The 15,639-nt window shown below is 54.0% G+C and overlaps 5 protein-coding genes across 5 annotated transcripts; 1 reads left to right on the forward strand and 4 right to left on the reverse strand.

The window, feature by feature from the left end:
- Positions 1-3,546: 3,546 nt before the first annotated feature.
- Positions 3,547-5,133, reverse strand: CCOS01_01923 (uncharacterized protein; the record flags this gene model as incomplete). The annotated part of the gene is made up of 1 exon (XM_060450115.1): positions 3,547-5,133. One exon carries the CDS (start codon positions 5,131-5,133, stop codon positions 3,547-3,549), a length of 1,587 nt encoding a protein of 528 aa, XP_060318765.1.
- Positions 5,134-7,410: 2,277 nt separating this feature from the next.
- CCOS01_01924 (uncharacterized protein) lies at positions 7,411-8,835 on the reverse strand (the record flags this gene model as incomplete). The annotated part of the gene is made up of 1 exon (XM_060450116.1): positions 7,411-8,835. One exon carries the CDS (start codon positions 8,833-8,835, stop codon positions 7,411-7,413), a length of 1,425 nt encoding a protein of 474 aa, XP_060318766.1.
- Positions 8,836-9,799: 964 nt separating this feature from the next.
- Positions 9,800-10,636, forward strand: CCOS01_01925 (uracil phosphoribosyltransferase; the record flags this gene model as incomplete). The annotated part of the gene is made up of 3 exons (XM_060450117.1): positions 9,800-9,991; positions 10,061-10,160; positions 10,230-10,636. 3 exons carry the CDS (start codon positions 9,800-9,802, stop codon positions 10,634-10,636), a joined length of 699 nt encoding a protein of 232 aa, XP_060318767.1.
- Positions 10,637-10,860: 224 nt separating this feature from the next.
- Positions 10,861-13,909, reverse strand: CCOS01_01926 (DNA ligase I; the record flags this gene model as incomplete). Its single annotated transcript, XM_060450118.1, has 2 exons — positions 10,861-13,753; positions 13,806-13,909. The coding sequence occupies 2 exons, from the start codon at positions 13,907-13,909 to the stop codon at positions 10,861-10,863; spliced, it is 2,997 nt and encodes a 998-aa protein (XP_060318768.1).
- Positions 13,910-14,486: 577 nt separating this feature from the next.
- Positions 14,487-15,511, reverse strand: CCOS01_01927 (WSC2; the record flags this gene model as incomplete). The annotated part of the gene is made up of 4 exons (XM_060450119.1): positions 14,487-15,052; positions 15,131-15,202; positions 15,258-15,349; positions 15,420-15,511. The coding sequence occupies 4 exons, from the start codon at positions 15,509-15,511 to the stop codon at positions 14,487-14,489; spliced, it is 822 nt and encodes a 273-aa protein (XP_060318769.1).
- Positions 15,512-15,639: the final 128 nt, after the last annotated feature.

Genomic DNA, 15,639 nt, shown 5'->3' on the forward strand with positions numbered 1-15,639 from the left:
CTTGGATTGGGGGCGTGTGTCTGTAAATGACACCGTCAAATAGAAAGATCAGGAAGGTAGCGGTCTGAAGGAGATTCGGCCTAGTAGCTGAATCGTATCCGTTGACACCCATACTTTAGAGAAGGGGCATCATCGCATCTTTTAGCGTGAAGCTTTCATTATGTAGGTGGAAAATCCTCGGTCAGGCTTGCAGGATGCCTTTCAGTGTCTAGACCAAAATAGTCGTGCCGCAGTGTAGCATCGTCGTTGGATCCTTGGGAGATGGTCCAAGCTCAGAGCGAAAACCCCCTGGACATCCAGGGCTGCTCAAGACAAAGCATTGGAGATCATTTCAGTTCTCGTCATTCCGGTGAAGGTGTGGCATGCAGCCCGACATCTGCGGGGGCTCCGTTGTTGCGAGTGGCGACGAAGCTTTCCCTTGCCCTGCGTTCAGATGTCGCCATTACGGATAGGAAACAGAGTATTACAAGTTTTCTGTGCCGTTTGATAAGGCATGGGCGTCGTGGGTCGCTGCATGGGATATCCAGAAGTTGACTGGGGATGTCTGGAAGCATGGGGTAATTTGTAGCGTACCCTACAGAACCTCATTAGAGTTTGGCCCAAGCTGGAAGCGGGGGCAGTCTGGATGTGCTTCGAGGATCTTGGCCCTTGGTTCCTAGTGATTGCATCCCTCGTGACCAATACGGACTGCACAAACCCTAGTCTAGCCGATGTGATCTACGGGCTTGGGTAGCAAGCATTTCCTCTCACAGTTTCATATTAGGGCTTAGTGTGAGAGGATGAAAAAGTGTCACAGTGTCTTCTGTCTCACAGAATCATTCGAGTTTTCGGTTCAGCACCAAAAACTAGTGAAGAGATCATCTGCAGTCCAGGACTCAGCTTTGCTTTTTCTGATCCGCCCAAAACCGCTGTTTTCCGCCAAAGGCTGCCTCTCTGCCTTCACCGTTTTGCCGACTACCTACCGCCATGCCCTTGGTATGACTTGCTGATGGGGCTGTCAAGAGAGTTTAGATGATTGACGGATCGCCATTCCTACGGGTGGCCCGGCCGGCGGATCCGCGTGTCTTGCTGCCCTAGGGGCCCAATTTCTCCCCTCTGATTTGTTCTTCCCATGGTAGTTCCATGGTAGATAACTGTTTGGTATCGACCGGTCTCGAATCTGTGCTCGTTATCAATCTTTAAACCAGACTAACTAGCTAAGACGTCTCATATCTCTTGAAAGCCGTGCCATATCCGTACTGGCGGTAAGTGGGATTCCACGGGACTTGTGGTGGTTCCCCCGGGATCGAGAGGCCGTGCCCAGAGATGTTCCGGCGACTGACGACAGTCCTTGCCCCGGATACAACTCGGAATCGGGATCGGGGGTGCGACGCGGAATGCCACGCAAGATGCGGATTTCAATTCCCTCTTCGAGAAAAGCTTGCGAACGAGGGCGGATCTCCGGGATCATCTGGGATATCTCCCGTCTTCTCCAATCAGCACTGAAACTTACAGATTTCGTTGCAGCCTGGGCTGCCGAGTGATTGAGGGTGGGATATCACTTCTCACTTTGGGGGATTCCTTGGGGGGTGCTGTTGGGTGCTGAAGATATGATAACTCTGTGGTATTATGCCAAAGCTACAGAGCTCAGGCCGGTGGGCCAAAATTCGAGATGATCCTCCACTAGCGAGCTAGTCAGGCCGTGAGACCCAGAGATGATGGCCCGGCAAGGATCTGTGGCAGCCTTCATCCCCAGCTCTTCCACTAGGCTTGTCACTCTCAAGTTTTCAGCAGACGCTAACTCCACGTTGGCGAGCGCGGGTGGGTTGAATCCCTGTCAAAGCCGGCATCAAGCAATTTCCCGGAAGGGCCCGGACGGGCCAAGGAGCATGCCTCCTCTGTGTAGGACGGCGACCATCGAGTGGTCGCCGTGTGATGCTTGGCTGCATGCCTCAACAGCATGTTGACTACTCCTTAAGTATGTGACTATTTGTTCAATCTGTCAGAAAAGGCGCAATGACGAAGAGCCTGGGCTGACATGGGGTTGGGATGGTTGAGATTTGAAGCAGGGAGATGCCTGCGAAACGGGACCATGAACGTAGATCATTCAGGCACCCCACGGGATGGGACTCGACCCGGAGGAACAGTCAACAAATGATATCCAGTATGGACCCCAGTCAAATTCTTGAAATATCGCCATTGCCGCTGCCGCTCCATCCTGCTCACCTCTCATCCGAACGCGGGAAAAACAATCGAAACACGCGGTGAAGACACAGCCACATTGGTCCCTTTTGTGTGCCTACGCGCGCTTTGACGTATGCAATCTTTTCTTTTTCCTCTCGTGATATCCTGCCCGTTATTCGCAAGAACCCAGTTACGAAAGCTGAAGCGAAACATTGTTCTTCAAGTGGGTTAATTGACAGGCACGGCAGGTCGGCGCCCATAGCGTTCATCACCCTTTTCGGTATGCTTAGTCGACTTCAAACTTCTCCACAGGGTCTTTTTTGCCACGCGAGACCTGCCAGAGTGACAGGTCAAGAATCAGAGGCTGCGTGGCCTAACCCCCGAATGATTGGACCCCCTGCCTCATTCTCGCACAGTTCGGGCACGGAACCGAATCAGCCGCAACCACGAGGCTCAGTCCCGAACTTCGCAAGCAGGGAAACATCTGTCTTAGTTTTAGCCTGCGCCGAGATTCGGTGGCAATTGCCGAGCTCTTGATAGCCCATCAAGAGCTCAGGGGTTCCATATTAATGCGCCTTCGACCTTTGACGTTGGGGATTGCCGATCGCGTAAAACTTCGTGGATACTGGGGAGGCGATTGGTTTTGCCCTGATTTGATGGCCAAGGAGAGAACCACACTCACTTGCAGGTCCATCGCAAAATCGCTAATTTTCCTCTTTTCGTAGAGGCCTCCTGCCGAGAGACGCTTTGATACAAGACGATGACAATGCCACGGAGTGGCCGACTTAACTGCGTCATTGAGGAGACTCGGAGTATTACAAACGTCTTTGAGATCAAACTCTCAATCTCAGGCAAAAATGGCCGAACTGTAAGAGCATACAAGCGAAATGGTAAAGATGTAAACAGGTGAGTGGAGCTGAGTTCCGTTTCTTAGCAGACACTGGAGGATGAGACAACTCCCTAAGCGCCGGGTACATTTGCCGCAGTCCACGTCATTGCAATTTATGTAATTGGGTAGAACAGCCTACTTGCCTTATGCCTGACCTCTGAAGCAAAGGCGGAAGGGACTGAGTTCTCAAGGGTAATATGAATTGAGAGTTCTCCTTGCCGTCAAGGTCTGTAATCTTGGATGGACGGGTGCCTAAACTTAATATGAATTTTTGTATGAGGGCAAGGCTACAAATACGTTGCATCCACGACAAGTGACATTTCTTTTGGAATGAGTTGAATATTTGTGGAACTTAGCAACGTTGCACTCTGGGAATCCATTCAAAGAAGCTGATTCGGTCCCTGTGACATCAAATAACAACACTCTCTTAGTCCAAAATAAAGCCGCGGAAATTGAACACTCTCAGAACACTACAGATCCCATGTCTTCGATCATCAAAAGACGACTACGGGCGCCTCCTTTTTCAGCTCAACATCGCTCTTGATATCCTTGTCAGATGGCGACGGTAGGCACTCTTCGATGTCCTCGTCCAACTTCGTGTCATCCAGCATCTCGGGGTTGAAACACCGAGAACCCTTGGGAATAAACGTCGATGCAAACACTGTGACCATGATGACAGTGAAGTGCACTCCTGCGGTATTCACCAGCGCCTCTCGCACTGATCCTGTTCGGTTGTACACGCCATCGATGTATCTTCCGAGAAAGGTGCCGGCAATCGCATATGTGACAATGTAGAAGGAATACAAGAACGCCATAACCGCCCCGAGAGGCGAAACCCTGTTCTCCTTGTCCTCTAGCCTGGCGAGAGAAGCCTGGATAAAAGCGGCCAGAGACACGTCTCCCGCGGCCCAACCGAACGAAACTGGCAAAAATGTGGCGGCGACGATCCAGGCCTGGCCGACCTGCCCCGAGGGCGGGTACCAATAGGGGATGTACCAAACAATGAGCAACATCAGGGCATCTAAGCGAAGCCACGGAATGGGCGTCTTGATCACGTTCGTGAACAGGAAGACGAACAGCGCACCCAGGAGTTCACCAAAATTAGAGCCGCCGACCATGATTTGTGACCATGCCGAGTTGCCCAGGTACCGTCGTGCCACTTGGGGTGCGATGCCATTTTCGAGATATCGGTGCCCATAAAGGGCTACACCGTATGCCGGGACCAGCCAGACGAATCTCGTCGAGGTGAACAGGATCTTGGCGCCGACCCATATGGACTCGAAGAAGAGGAGGAAGCCCTTGCTAATATTGATTAAGTAATTGCTTTTGCGGGCTTCAGCTCGCGCGAGGGCGTTGCGGTCGTGGCTGCCGTCCACGACAAAGAACCACAGAACTGCCGCGAGAGAGAAGCAGATTGGGGTGATGACGAAGGAGCGATTATTGCCGAGATTGGGAATGAGGACCAGCGCTGTGACGAAGGCCCCTGATGTACCGGCGACCTCGTAAAAAATGTGTACCAAACTGTCCATTTGACGAAGTTTCTGAACGTTCCCTCCGACGATATCTCGCGGGATAACGCGGCGGATGAGCTCAACCATGCCATACGCGATGCCCGTGACCGTGTAGATGGGTATAATGGCGTCGTTGTTGTAATCTCCGTAGTAAGACCATTCATCTTTGGGGTGCTTCTTTCGGTACGCTTCTGGAACAAAAGTACCCCCCGTCGCAGCATCGAGGATGAGCAGGATTGCCGTCATCAGACCAAAGAGGACGATGGCTGCTGAGAGAACATTCTTCGTCCGGTAGTGTTTGATGAGAGGTGCAATTAAGATGGAGCCGACACACTGCGTGGCTTGGTTCAGTCCCTGGAGGAGACCGAGTCGTTCAAAAGTGCGGGATGGCGTGCCCCTAGTGTCGCTTTCGTAGTCGTAACGGTTCGTGGCGAGCGCGGTGATTGACCCGTTAAACGCTTCAAGGCCGAACTTGTACAGCATGATACCGCAGATGTAGAAGAATATGGCTCTTCTTTCCTGTGGACTGAAAGACTTGAGCCTCTCGACGAAGCCTTTGAAGATGGCCATGGCGGGCTGAGAGCGTATATACGTTTCGATTTGCCTTGCTAGGTCGACAGTTGAAGCAGAGACACCTTACACTTGTATAAACGAAGCCCGGTATATCGTATCATAAGTGTCTAAAATGTCTCGATAAACATTCCACCCGGTCATTATATAGGGGATATTTGACGAGATAAAGCACTCGCGCAGGTAAACGAAGATGTCGAATAGCAAGCGCAAATCTCGTTCACGTGGGCCTGGTTGATGGACTACTTACCTTGCTGCCCATCATGGGTGGTGAATCTTGGCCATAGACCTCGAGATCGGCTGTTCTGAGGAAGGACCGAGGACTAGGTTTCTTCGGTTCATGGAGTGAGGGTCCTATTGGAGAACCTTGGCGTCTAGATTTAAACGAATATGGGGTAACGGTAGCGGCCGCACACCTCCACATTACTTATACCTCTAGTCGTGTACTCTCAAGGTCATACACACGTCTATGCGGAACATATCTTGAACATACGACTCTTTTTTGTTGTGAATAAGTACCTCGTACCTGCATATTGGGGGGCAACTAACCAATTGTTTATTATATCTGAAGGCCTCGAACGACCAGAGCGGATCATTTCACGCACGCTGATCAATCAAATATTTTGTTATATGGAGTTTTGAGATCAGAAGAATGGAGGCAGCGACTTTCATAGTGCCAAGAGGTTGGCTATGCCCCTCGCTTCTTGGTTGTTATCGACTCTCCGAGCCAAGGCAAAGCTCCGATAGCTCATTTGAAGCTGTTCTCGATAAAGAATGGTTCACGGTTTTCGGCCATGGATACGGCTTGGGCTCAAACCCAGTCTGGATCTCAACGTGGATAAGATCCAAGGTGATTGGGCGTGGCAAAGAGCATCGTCAAACTTGGATGGGAGGCTGTGCTCAACGTAGCAACGCGGCCGATTGACGATCGCTACAGCCAGATGGTGTAGCTGTCAACGACTCTGCTTGCTGTTGTGGTAATTCTCCAATATCTTGGCAGTGGTTGTGCTCTTGGCAGACGAGGGCGAGGACTGCGCCTTCTTATGCTTCCCAATGGGCTTGGCGGCCTGGAGGGTAAATAGCGCAGGCAAAGTTTGACAGATGAGAGCCAACCATTTAAACACATGGCCTGTCCTGCTTCTCTCTCTTCGATTGATTCGAGAAGCTGTTTCCAAGTTCTTGGTGCTGCACGTTAGACAATATCAATGCCGATGCCAGTCAAACTTTCTCGTGACGCTAAGATATCGGTTGCCTCCCTGCTTTGTCATCCATTATATTTCATCGGAGAGAATCGCTAGGACGGAGGACATACTCGATCAATCTCAACTTTTCAAAGAATCGCGTTCAATTCTTCCGACTCCGGCATACACGTCGCGCCTATACTGAGGAGTGTGTTTTAATAGGCCGGGCATGCTTGCAGAATCCTGCGGTGCGTGCCGGTATCCACAGCCACCGGATGGAGCGGCAGATGTGGGGCCGTTCGGTGTAATCCGCAGCTTCAACCTCCGGTATGCGTAGTTGCGGGCCTCATGGCAATAGAGACGCCAAGGGGGTTATCCAGCAACCAGGAGGACACATTCTCCAAGAAATTCCAACGAATGGTTCCTCATCAAGCTTTGGTGTCGTGGTACACTGCGTCAATTGACTTTCAGACTGGTGAGCTCGATTCAATAGAAATCCGCCGTAACATGGGAACGACTGGAACGCATAATATTTACGCAAGATGTACAAAAACAGGAGCTACCTGTGGCATTACGTAGGACCACCAATTCTTGTGAGCACACTCGTACTCGAACTCGCTACCCTTGCGGGAACCACTATGCAAAACCATCCATCACTAGACCATAGACACATTCAGACGGTGCTCATACCTTCCCTCCGAGTTCTCTGCCTCATAGCTTTTTGATGGAGGCGGTGGGCGCTATCCCTGTGTATTCCGTCGAGCTAGGGTGGTTGCCTTCGTGAATTGAGGACTACAACCTGACCTTGCCTAGATAGGATATGGGCAGCGAATATCACGCGAACAAATTGCCGGCCAAGAACTCGGGCAGGTATTTGAGCTGATACAGGCAAGAATGCCATGCTGTATAGACCAGAAGGGCGTGGCCACGTTAATCGTGATTTAAGTGCCGTAGAGGAGGTTCATTGTTCGGCTACAGACTGCTGGGTGAGGTCCAACATCAAGACACTAGATGGATGCTCAATGTGCTTTCTATATCTTGCGATTTAATGAGTCGGAACGACTGCTTATGAACAGCCTAGAGCCCGCATAACAGCTCAATGGGTACACATCAACGGCGCGAATCCATCCGTCCACTTCTCAGCACCCATGATAATGACCATGACCGCAAACCCCACCACAACACTACCCAGGCCGTATACGTAAGCATGTCGTCGCCGCAGCGCAGTCAGCTCAGCAACCCACGTCGAGACAGTCGTCAAGCACCCGCAGAACCCGTCCTCAACGCCCTGCAACACCTGGCACCCAACCACACCGCCCAGCCCCGCGTGCGCCAGGTCCCAACACATACCCAGCACGGCAACACCTGCAATATTAACCGCAAAGGTACCCATCGGAAACGCCGGCACCCTTACGTTGAGCAGCAGACTGGCGTAAAAGCGCGCGAGACAGCCGAGCGGCGCAAAGACGATGGAGAATACAACGCGCCCTCGCCAGGCGTCGTGCGGCGGCCAGACGGCGAGGAGGACCGCGCCGAGCCAAGCGCCCCAGCCGAAGAGGACAGCGCAGCGGTCCATTACTTTCCGGCCGAGGAGGTAAGGGATTGACGGGGTGATCCCTTCAAGCGCGATGGCGAGATGTGCACCGAAGATGAGGGCCGAGAGGCTTAGGGCGACAGTGGCGATGATGATGGCCATCATCGCCATGAAGGACTGCCCTCCGGCCCGCGGTTCGGGGGTCGCGCCACCTGCGCGAGGAAGATCGTTGACCATGGCGAGAAAGACGTCGCGGATGAAGGAGGAGAAGGAGGTAAAGGAGCCGCAGAAGCCTGTGGAGAGGCCAATGTAGAGCGGTATCGTCTTCTTGGTTGCGAGATGCGCCTTCTTCGCGGCCGCGAGATCGCTGGAGGCGGCGCCGTCGTCTGCCTGCTCTCCGCGGCGCCGGGCTTTGATGATCTCTCTGTGGTAGTTGGGCGTACCCCATTCCTGCTTGAAGAGCTTGCGGTCTTCGATCAGGAAGCCCATGGCTAGGCTGCCGCCGACGTTGGCCCACAGCACACCAAAGGAGACTGGGGCGCCGGGGTAGAGTGTCAGAGCCTGCAAGCCCAGACGGGCAATCGTGCCGAAAATGGCAAAGAAGACGAGGTATGAGAGTGTATACAACTCCGTGGCCAACCTAGAGACGTGTGCTGTAGGTTTCGAGGTTGTGGTTTCGGGCTCGTCTTGCTCGTCAGGCGTTGTTGTGGCTTGCATTTCGAGATCGGAGGGCCGCGGAGGCGATCGCATCTCCTCCAGGCTCTCGCCTCTTCCCGGACGATGCCGCCTGGGTTTATGCGCGACAGGGTCGGCGACCATCTCGTCGAGGTTGCCATAGTCTTCAGGCGCATCGTACCCGACCGATTGCCCGCTTTGTGTATTCTTGCTCTTTGTATGGGCCTGCCCACTGGTAGTACCCATCTGGGCGAGATCTTTCTCATCCGCGGCAGCACCGCTGGCGTGCCTTATTTCGTTTCCGCCTTGCATCACGAGTTCCGTCTCTAGATTTCGTCGTCGGCGCGTTTCGATTCATGACCGGAATTCGTGTAGTCTTGTTCGGTATTTAAATCGCGCGGGTCTCGATCATCAAAAGATTGCGGGATCGTGGAAATTCCGGGTAATCGGCAATATCGTCAACGGGAAAAGAAGGTTGATCAGTAGTCGCGTCAACAAAAGATGCCACAAAAACGCCTGCTGTAGCGGGAACGTCATCCCCAGATAACCTTGTCTTGGCGGCAGAGGCGGATATCTCGGTACTCCCGGTTTTGCTCACCACACACCGCTCACCGATGGCCCGAGCTCCTTGGTGGGGTCATCCTCACCGAGGAAAGGCGGAGTACACCGAGGCGGTGACATTCCAACTCGATAAGGTAAGTCAGTGCGAGGAGGGATGGAGGGGCCCAACATCCTGAGCTAAACAGCTTCAGGCAGGACGACAGGTTAAGGACAACAAGTCGGGAAGAAGATGTTACTAATAACTTGCCAGTTGCTATCCCCTATATCTCGTCACCCATGCATTGCCAGCTATCTTATGGAAAGGCTCCAACTAAAACATGCATGACGGCGAGCTCCGAACGCCTTGCCGGACGCCGGAGTTGACCTGGTGGCAGCCCCCAGTTGCTCCAAAAAAGGGCGGGCGTTGGGCGTCGGACCTTCAAGGGCTTATCTTATCCAGAGCTTCCCTCCGCATGCAGGACCCACTCAAGGTACCGGCGCTGATCAGGAGGACAAGGAAGGGACCCCTCCTCCTCCTACTGCCTGCTGGTCTCAGTGGCTCGCTCCGGCCTCCCCACCAACCTCTCTCGTCGATATCGACGGTAAACTCCCAATCCTCATTTTCCTTAAATTTGACAATTCCTCCTTTACTTTATTTCATCTGGTCACCGTTCAATGCTTCAGCGTATTCGTGTCTAATTCCATACTTACGTTTTTACATACCCCCATTTACACCATGTCTTCCTCAACACCCGAGCTCCCTGCCAACGTGCACGTCTCCCAGCACCCCTGTCTCCGGGCGAAGCTGTCCCAATTGCGGTCCCAGTCGACGCCGGCGAAAGAGGTGAAGACGCTGGTGCATGATATTGCGTTGATGGTAGCATACGAGGCCCTCGGCGCCTCCACAAAAGCGACAGATGGATCAAAGGTAATTATCCCTTCTTCCAAAGCTATTTCGTGTTACAATTAAGCACCAGGACTGACACTCCTCGCCCAGGATTCTACCCCGCTAGGATTCGACTTCACATCAACCACAATCTCCCCCTCCAGCCTCTGCCTCGTCCCCATTCTGCGATCAGGCCTCGGCATGGTAGAAGGTAATTACCCCTCCAACACCAGACATCTATTGTTCAACCTGAAGCCCAGAACTAACATATCAACAACAGCCGTCCAAACCATCCTCCCCACGCCCGTAGCAGTCCATCACCTAGGCCTCTACCGCGAACCCTCGACCCTCGAGCCCGTAGAATACTACAACAATCTCCCCAACCACGTTTCCCTCGACGGCTCCAACGCCGGCGCCTCCGAGCTCGCCATCGTCCTTGACCCCGTCATCGCCACCGGCGGCACCTGCGCCGCCGCCATCCAGACCCTCCGTGAGTGGGGCGTCAAGCGCATCGTCGTCCTCTCCGTCATTGGCGCCGCCGAGGGCGTCAAGCGCGCCGCGAGCGAGTGGGCCGACGCGACGGACATCTACATTGCTGGCGTGGACGCCGAGTTGACGGACAAGGGCATGCTAAAGCCCGGTGTAGGTGATGTTGGTGATCGGTTGTTCCTTACTATTGGAAAATAAATGAAAAAGGGGGCCGGATTGCTGCTACCTGAGACGGGTAGGATGACGGCGAGGGTGTGATTGGGCTTGCTCATCTAGCCTTGGATATCAAATCACCTCATAGATTGGTCATGAATGGCACCTCATAGAAAGGTTTCTGTATGCTGGGATTGGTACTAAAGTGTCATGTATCCTGGGTATAATAAGCAATTCATCCGCCGTCGGACCCAATACCGTCATTTCTCTCATACTCGCGTATATTTCTCCTCGTCCAGCAACGTCTTCTCTCGCCAGCAATCTTCAACCCATTCCGCAGTCACGAGGTGTGGAACCTTACGCCTATGACTGACTTCCTCCCGCATAGCGGCGGCCGCGTCTTTCCGCCGGATGCCGTCTCCTACCACAACCACGTGCGTAGTCTCCGTGTCTTCGGCATCGCTGATCAAGCGTGCGCCGCCAAAGGTCAGATAGTTCCCAAGCTTCAACATCTTGATCTCGTCCTCATCACATTCTTCTTGAACGTTGACCAGGTGAACAACGCAACGATGAAACATTGATCCCTTCATTGGGCCTACCCCGCGTCCACGCTCCTCAAGCTGATTGAGAAATTGCGTCTTGTTAAAAGGCTCCGTATCGGGTTCTTTCTTCGGCATCATATTGAGAACTTCGCGCAGCTCAACAAGACTGATGTCGCGGGCGTAGCTGTCCCCATACATATCCGTGTTCTGCAGTGCAACAGTTTTGAGAGCTTCCGTCGCATGCAATAAGTGTCGCTCTTCGTAGGGAAGCAGCAGTGATTCATCAGCCTGTTCGAGACAGTCTTGAATCCACTTTGGCCTAATGATGTCGACGCCGCTACCCTTTTGCCCCTCCTTGACCAGACTCGCTACCTTGACGACGTTCTTGTCCGCCAAGAGAATCATACCAGACTGCGGGACAGCCCGCTGCGAGACCTGGCCGCCGTTTTCCTTGATAAGGGTCTCGAGCTGTGCCTTGGTCTTCTTGAACGGCTTGAGCGACTCCGACAGGACGCAGAACTCGAGGCCCTCGAATGTCTTGGACTTATCTGCCTGGAACTGCGCAGGCATGTTCTCCGTCCCGGCGATGACGACCTCGCGTTTGACGCGCTTTACTGACTTGCGTTTGCGGTTCTCGACGCTCATGGTCTTTTCTTTGGCCTCTGCCTCCACGCGTCGCCGTAGGTCCAGGAACTCTTGCACGCTGAGGCCCTCGTCCCAGTTCTTGTCGGTTCTCAGCTTGCGGAAGCGGGGGAATCGCAGGGTGAAGCCGAGGGAGAACTGGTCCGAGTTGCCGATGCTCGCGGCCTTGGCCTCCACGACGACAGAGTCGCTGGGTCGGATCCAGACATCCGGCCTTTCGAACTGACGGTCGCCGCCGGCGAGCTCGATGTATTCCACGGGGGGCTTTTTCGGGTCCCACGTGGTCCATTTCCCGTCCGTCCGATGCCTGATCTCCGCATAGTCGGCAGCTGTGAAGCCGCCGCCGACTTTGAAGAAACTGAAGCATTTCTCGGGGTTTGCACCAGCGTGGATATGGTTTTCGCTAACACGCAGACCGCACAAGAAGCTGGAGATGGCGCCACCCCTGTGTCCGGAGCCGTAGTAGCCGCCAATAACGACACAATCCAACGACTCTCCGAACTCAGACATGTACTCCGGCTTGACTTTCAACCAGTCGTCATTACGGCTGTTGAGTCTGTACATTGACCTCGGATTCTTGAGGACCAAGCCCTCTGATGCCTCGGCGACGACCTTGCGGAGGAGCGGCTCGATGGCCTCGGGTGTCGTCGCAGACTCGTACTCGTGGATCTCCAGTCTCCTATGAACACCCTTCACAGCCTTTTCCAGGGCACGGTGACGATCCCGCAGCGTGTACTGGGTCAGAGGCTGATCGTTCAGTAGGAGGATGTCGAAGACGCGGTAAAGCGGTCGCGGCCCTGTGTTGTTGTAGGGGTTATTCTGCTCGGCTAGAGCGGCTGTTTTGAGGGTGCCGAACGGCATGATCTTGTCGACTTCCGGGTCCCAAGTAATCATCTCTCCATCTAGAATGGCGTTGCGGACTCCTTCGGAAAAAGCATTCGCCAGATGGCGAGTCACAGCTCCCTTCTCGTCTTTCAATCCGTTACCGTAGAGGTAGGTGTAATCTTTCGCCTTGCGAGACCAGAAGCAGAATCGCAGCCCTCCCGGAACGCTCGGGTCTTCGGCCATGTGCATCTGCATGCGCTCACCGTCTAACTTTTCCTCGATCCAGAACTCGGGATCCTCCTCTGTAGTCCGGAGGTATTCGACCATCTTCTGGAAGGAAGATGGCATCTGGAACTGTGCCAGCTGGGGCTGGAAACATTCCATAAGGGTGACACCCGTATCCTCCTGCTCCAGACGTATCCTCGGGTCAAAAAGCTCCCAGCAAACGCGTCGCAGACTCGACGACACGCTAAACAGGGCTTCGCCATCCGGATGCCACAGATCGAGAAAGGTCCGCTCGGTCGCGCCGACCTTCATCTGCTTGAGCACGATGCGGATCAACCACATAAGTTCTTCTGCATTCATGCGCTCGTAGAAGATTTCAAAGACCTCCAGGTTCTCCAGCTCTCCCGTCGACGCAGCGAGTTTATCCAGCAACTCATTGACCTCGGCAATCGTCATGTCGCCGACCTCTGTCCGCATCGGCCGCTTAGAGAGGACCTCGAAGCACCGGCCCGCAAAGTCGCCAGCCAGTCTAGAGAAGGTAGTCTGACCCGGCAACTTCCAGTGAAGGAGGTTGTGGCCGTCTTCCGAGTTCTTGTCGATCTTCATAAGCTTGACGAGGAGTTTGCCAATAGCATTCTCCTTCAAGCCGTAGACGCCGCGATCCCGATCCTTGTCGGGCAGAATGAGTCGCAAAGCCGGGTAGATGTCGTTTCCCACCTCGTTTCGCCATCTGGAAATAAAGCGCTCAATGAGGTGCCGTCTCTGTTCCTGCGGCGATAGCTTGTGTGGTCCGTGGGGTCCCTTTTTGCTGCGAGGTGGGCCGCGACCGACTGGTTGCTTCTTGTTCTCGTTCAAAGGATTGAAGAGGCTTTGGAAGAGTTCCGAAAAGCGCATCGTTTTTGAATGATTGCGTGGGCGATTTGGGTACCTGCAGGGCCGTGTCAGCTCCCAGGCCAAGGAAGGGTAGAAAGAAGACTCACTTCTCGTCCAATTCTTCGAGTGTGGTTCCTCCGATAGCATACTGCCTCTCTTCCTCATCAATCGCCGCCGCGTCTGGCGACTTTTGTCGCTTGCGCTGGCTCATGATGGGCAATTCACTGCGTGAACTGGCAAGAGAATTGGGAGCCGTTGGCGACGGAGAATTGGTGATGATTCAGTGGGAAAGTTTGCGTTGTAGATGTTATCAGGCGGAATTGAATATAACCAGTTGATTGTGCATGGAATAGCTGGGTGGCATCGCAACGGACCCCGTCACATTGAGGGCCTTGAGGACTTATACCCTTCAATTGCGGCTTACCTGAGGCCGTTGAAGTTCAACGGTGGAGCGGTTGCCTTGGGGATGCTGCCTGGAGGTGGATGCATCAGAGCGGGTGGTAGTGCGGGGCACTCGTCCAGTGAGAAACCTCGCCTAATTGCATCAAGAACATGCATCAGCAAAACAGGAAGACATCACTTTTGTTTTCTTCAACACGACCATCGGCATCGAATTCAGGGACACATGTTGATCAAGAGCGAGATATTAAGCGGGATCTCTACCTTTATTCTTGCTACTTCATGATATACGTCAATCATATCATCTCTCGTTCCATGATTATGTTAAGCGCATAGTTGACACTGCCATCAAAGGCAACGCCATGCGCTGAAGTCGGGTTGGGGCAAGCTTAGTGCTGGAGACGGCTGTTGACGGAAGAAGTGTCACTGACAGCCTTCTCGGCATCCCAGCGCTGCTGCATGGGCTCAGTGACAGCTTCCTTCTTGGCAGCCTTCTTGCGCCAGAAGAAGAATCCAGCAAGGGCGAGCAGAGAGACACCGGCAATGGAACCGACAGCGGCACCAGCGATGGCGCCCTTGGAGAGACCGGAGCTCTTGGATTCGCCGGTGGCGGTGAAGTCTGCGGCGGTGTGCGGGGTGTTGCCGCCCGAGTCGGTGGTGGTGACGTTGACGGTGGTGTCGACGTCGACGTCGGGGTCGCTGACGGTGGCGTTGAAGCAGGGGATGGAGGCGGCAAAGACCTCGACGAAGGTGACGTCGGCGCAGGCGTAGTAGGTCTCGCGCTTGGACTCGTCCTGGTCAAAGTTGGAGACGTAGAGCATGCGGTAGGTCGCGTTGGAACCGGCGGCGGTTCCTGATGGCGCGCTGGGGACCGTCACGCAGGTGTGGCCGAGGTCGAGGCTGCCGACCTCGCTGGGGCCGAGGAAGGTCTCGAAGTCGGAGACGGACTTGGGGTCTGTTTGTGTGGTGGATGTTAGGTATTTGTTTCCAAGGCGAAGGGTGGAAGAAAGAAGGGTGTTGTATTTGCACGTACCGTTCTCGTAGGAGACACTGAGGTGGACGGAGCGGGTAATGTCCTGGGTCACAAGGGCAAGCTTGCCATTCACTACGTTGGTTCGATGTTAGAGTCGTCCGAGTCTCCGCAGGATATGTCGACTTACTGAGAGGGAACTCGGTGCGGACACCGGGACCGTTGGTGGATCCGCAAGGGGCCGTGTTGTCGGCGTCGGCAGACCACTCACGGTCTGGGGGCCTGATGGTATTCTGGTTAGCTGCCGATCTTCGTTGAAGCCTGCAAGATGCAGTGGAGAAGGTATGCTTACCAGAGGAAAGCGGCCGGGCCCATGTTGTCGGCGCCCATGACGTTGCCCAGCAGCATGCTGCCGAACAAAGTGACTGACTTGGCAGAGACCATCTTGAAGGTGATGAGAACCTTCTGGAAATGAAGCTCAACTTGACGAGTTGTCTGAGAAGGGGGAGGTCTGGTCTCAGAGAGCAAGGCTCGAGGCTCGAGGCTCGAAGGATCACAAGGTTTGCGAAGAA

This window comes from Colletotrichum costaricense, assembly GCF_030867565.1.
Source record: "Colletotrichum costaricense strain IMI 309622 chromosome Unknown Scaffold_2.1, whole genome shotgun sequence".
NCBI lineage: Eukaryota > Fungi > Ascomycota > Sordariomycetes > Glomerellales > Glomerellaceae > Colletotrichum > Colletotrichum costaricense.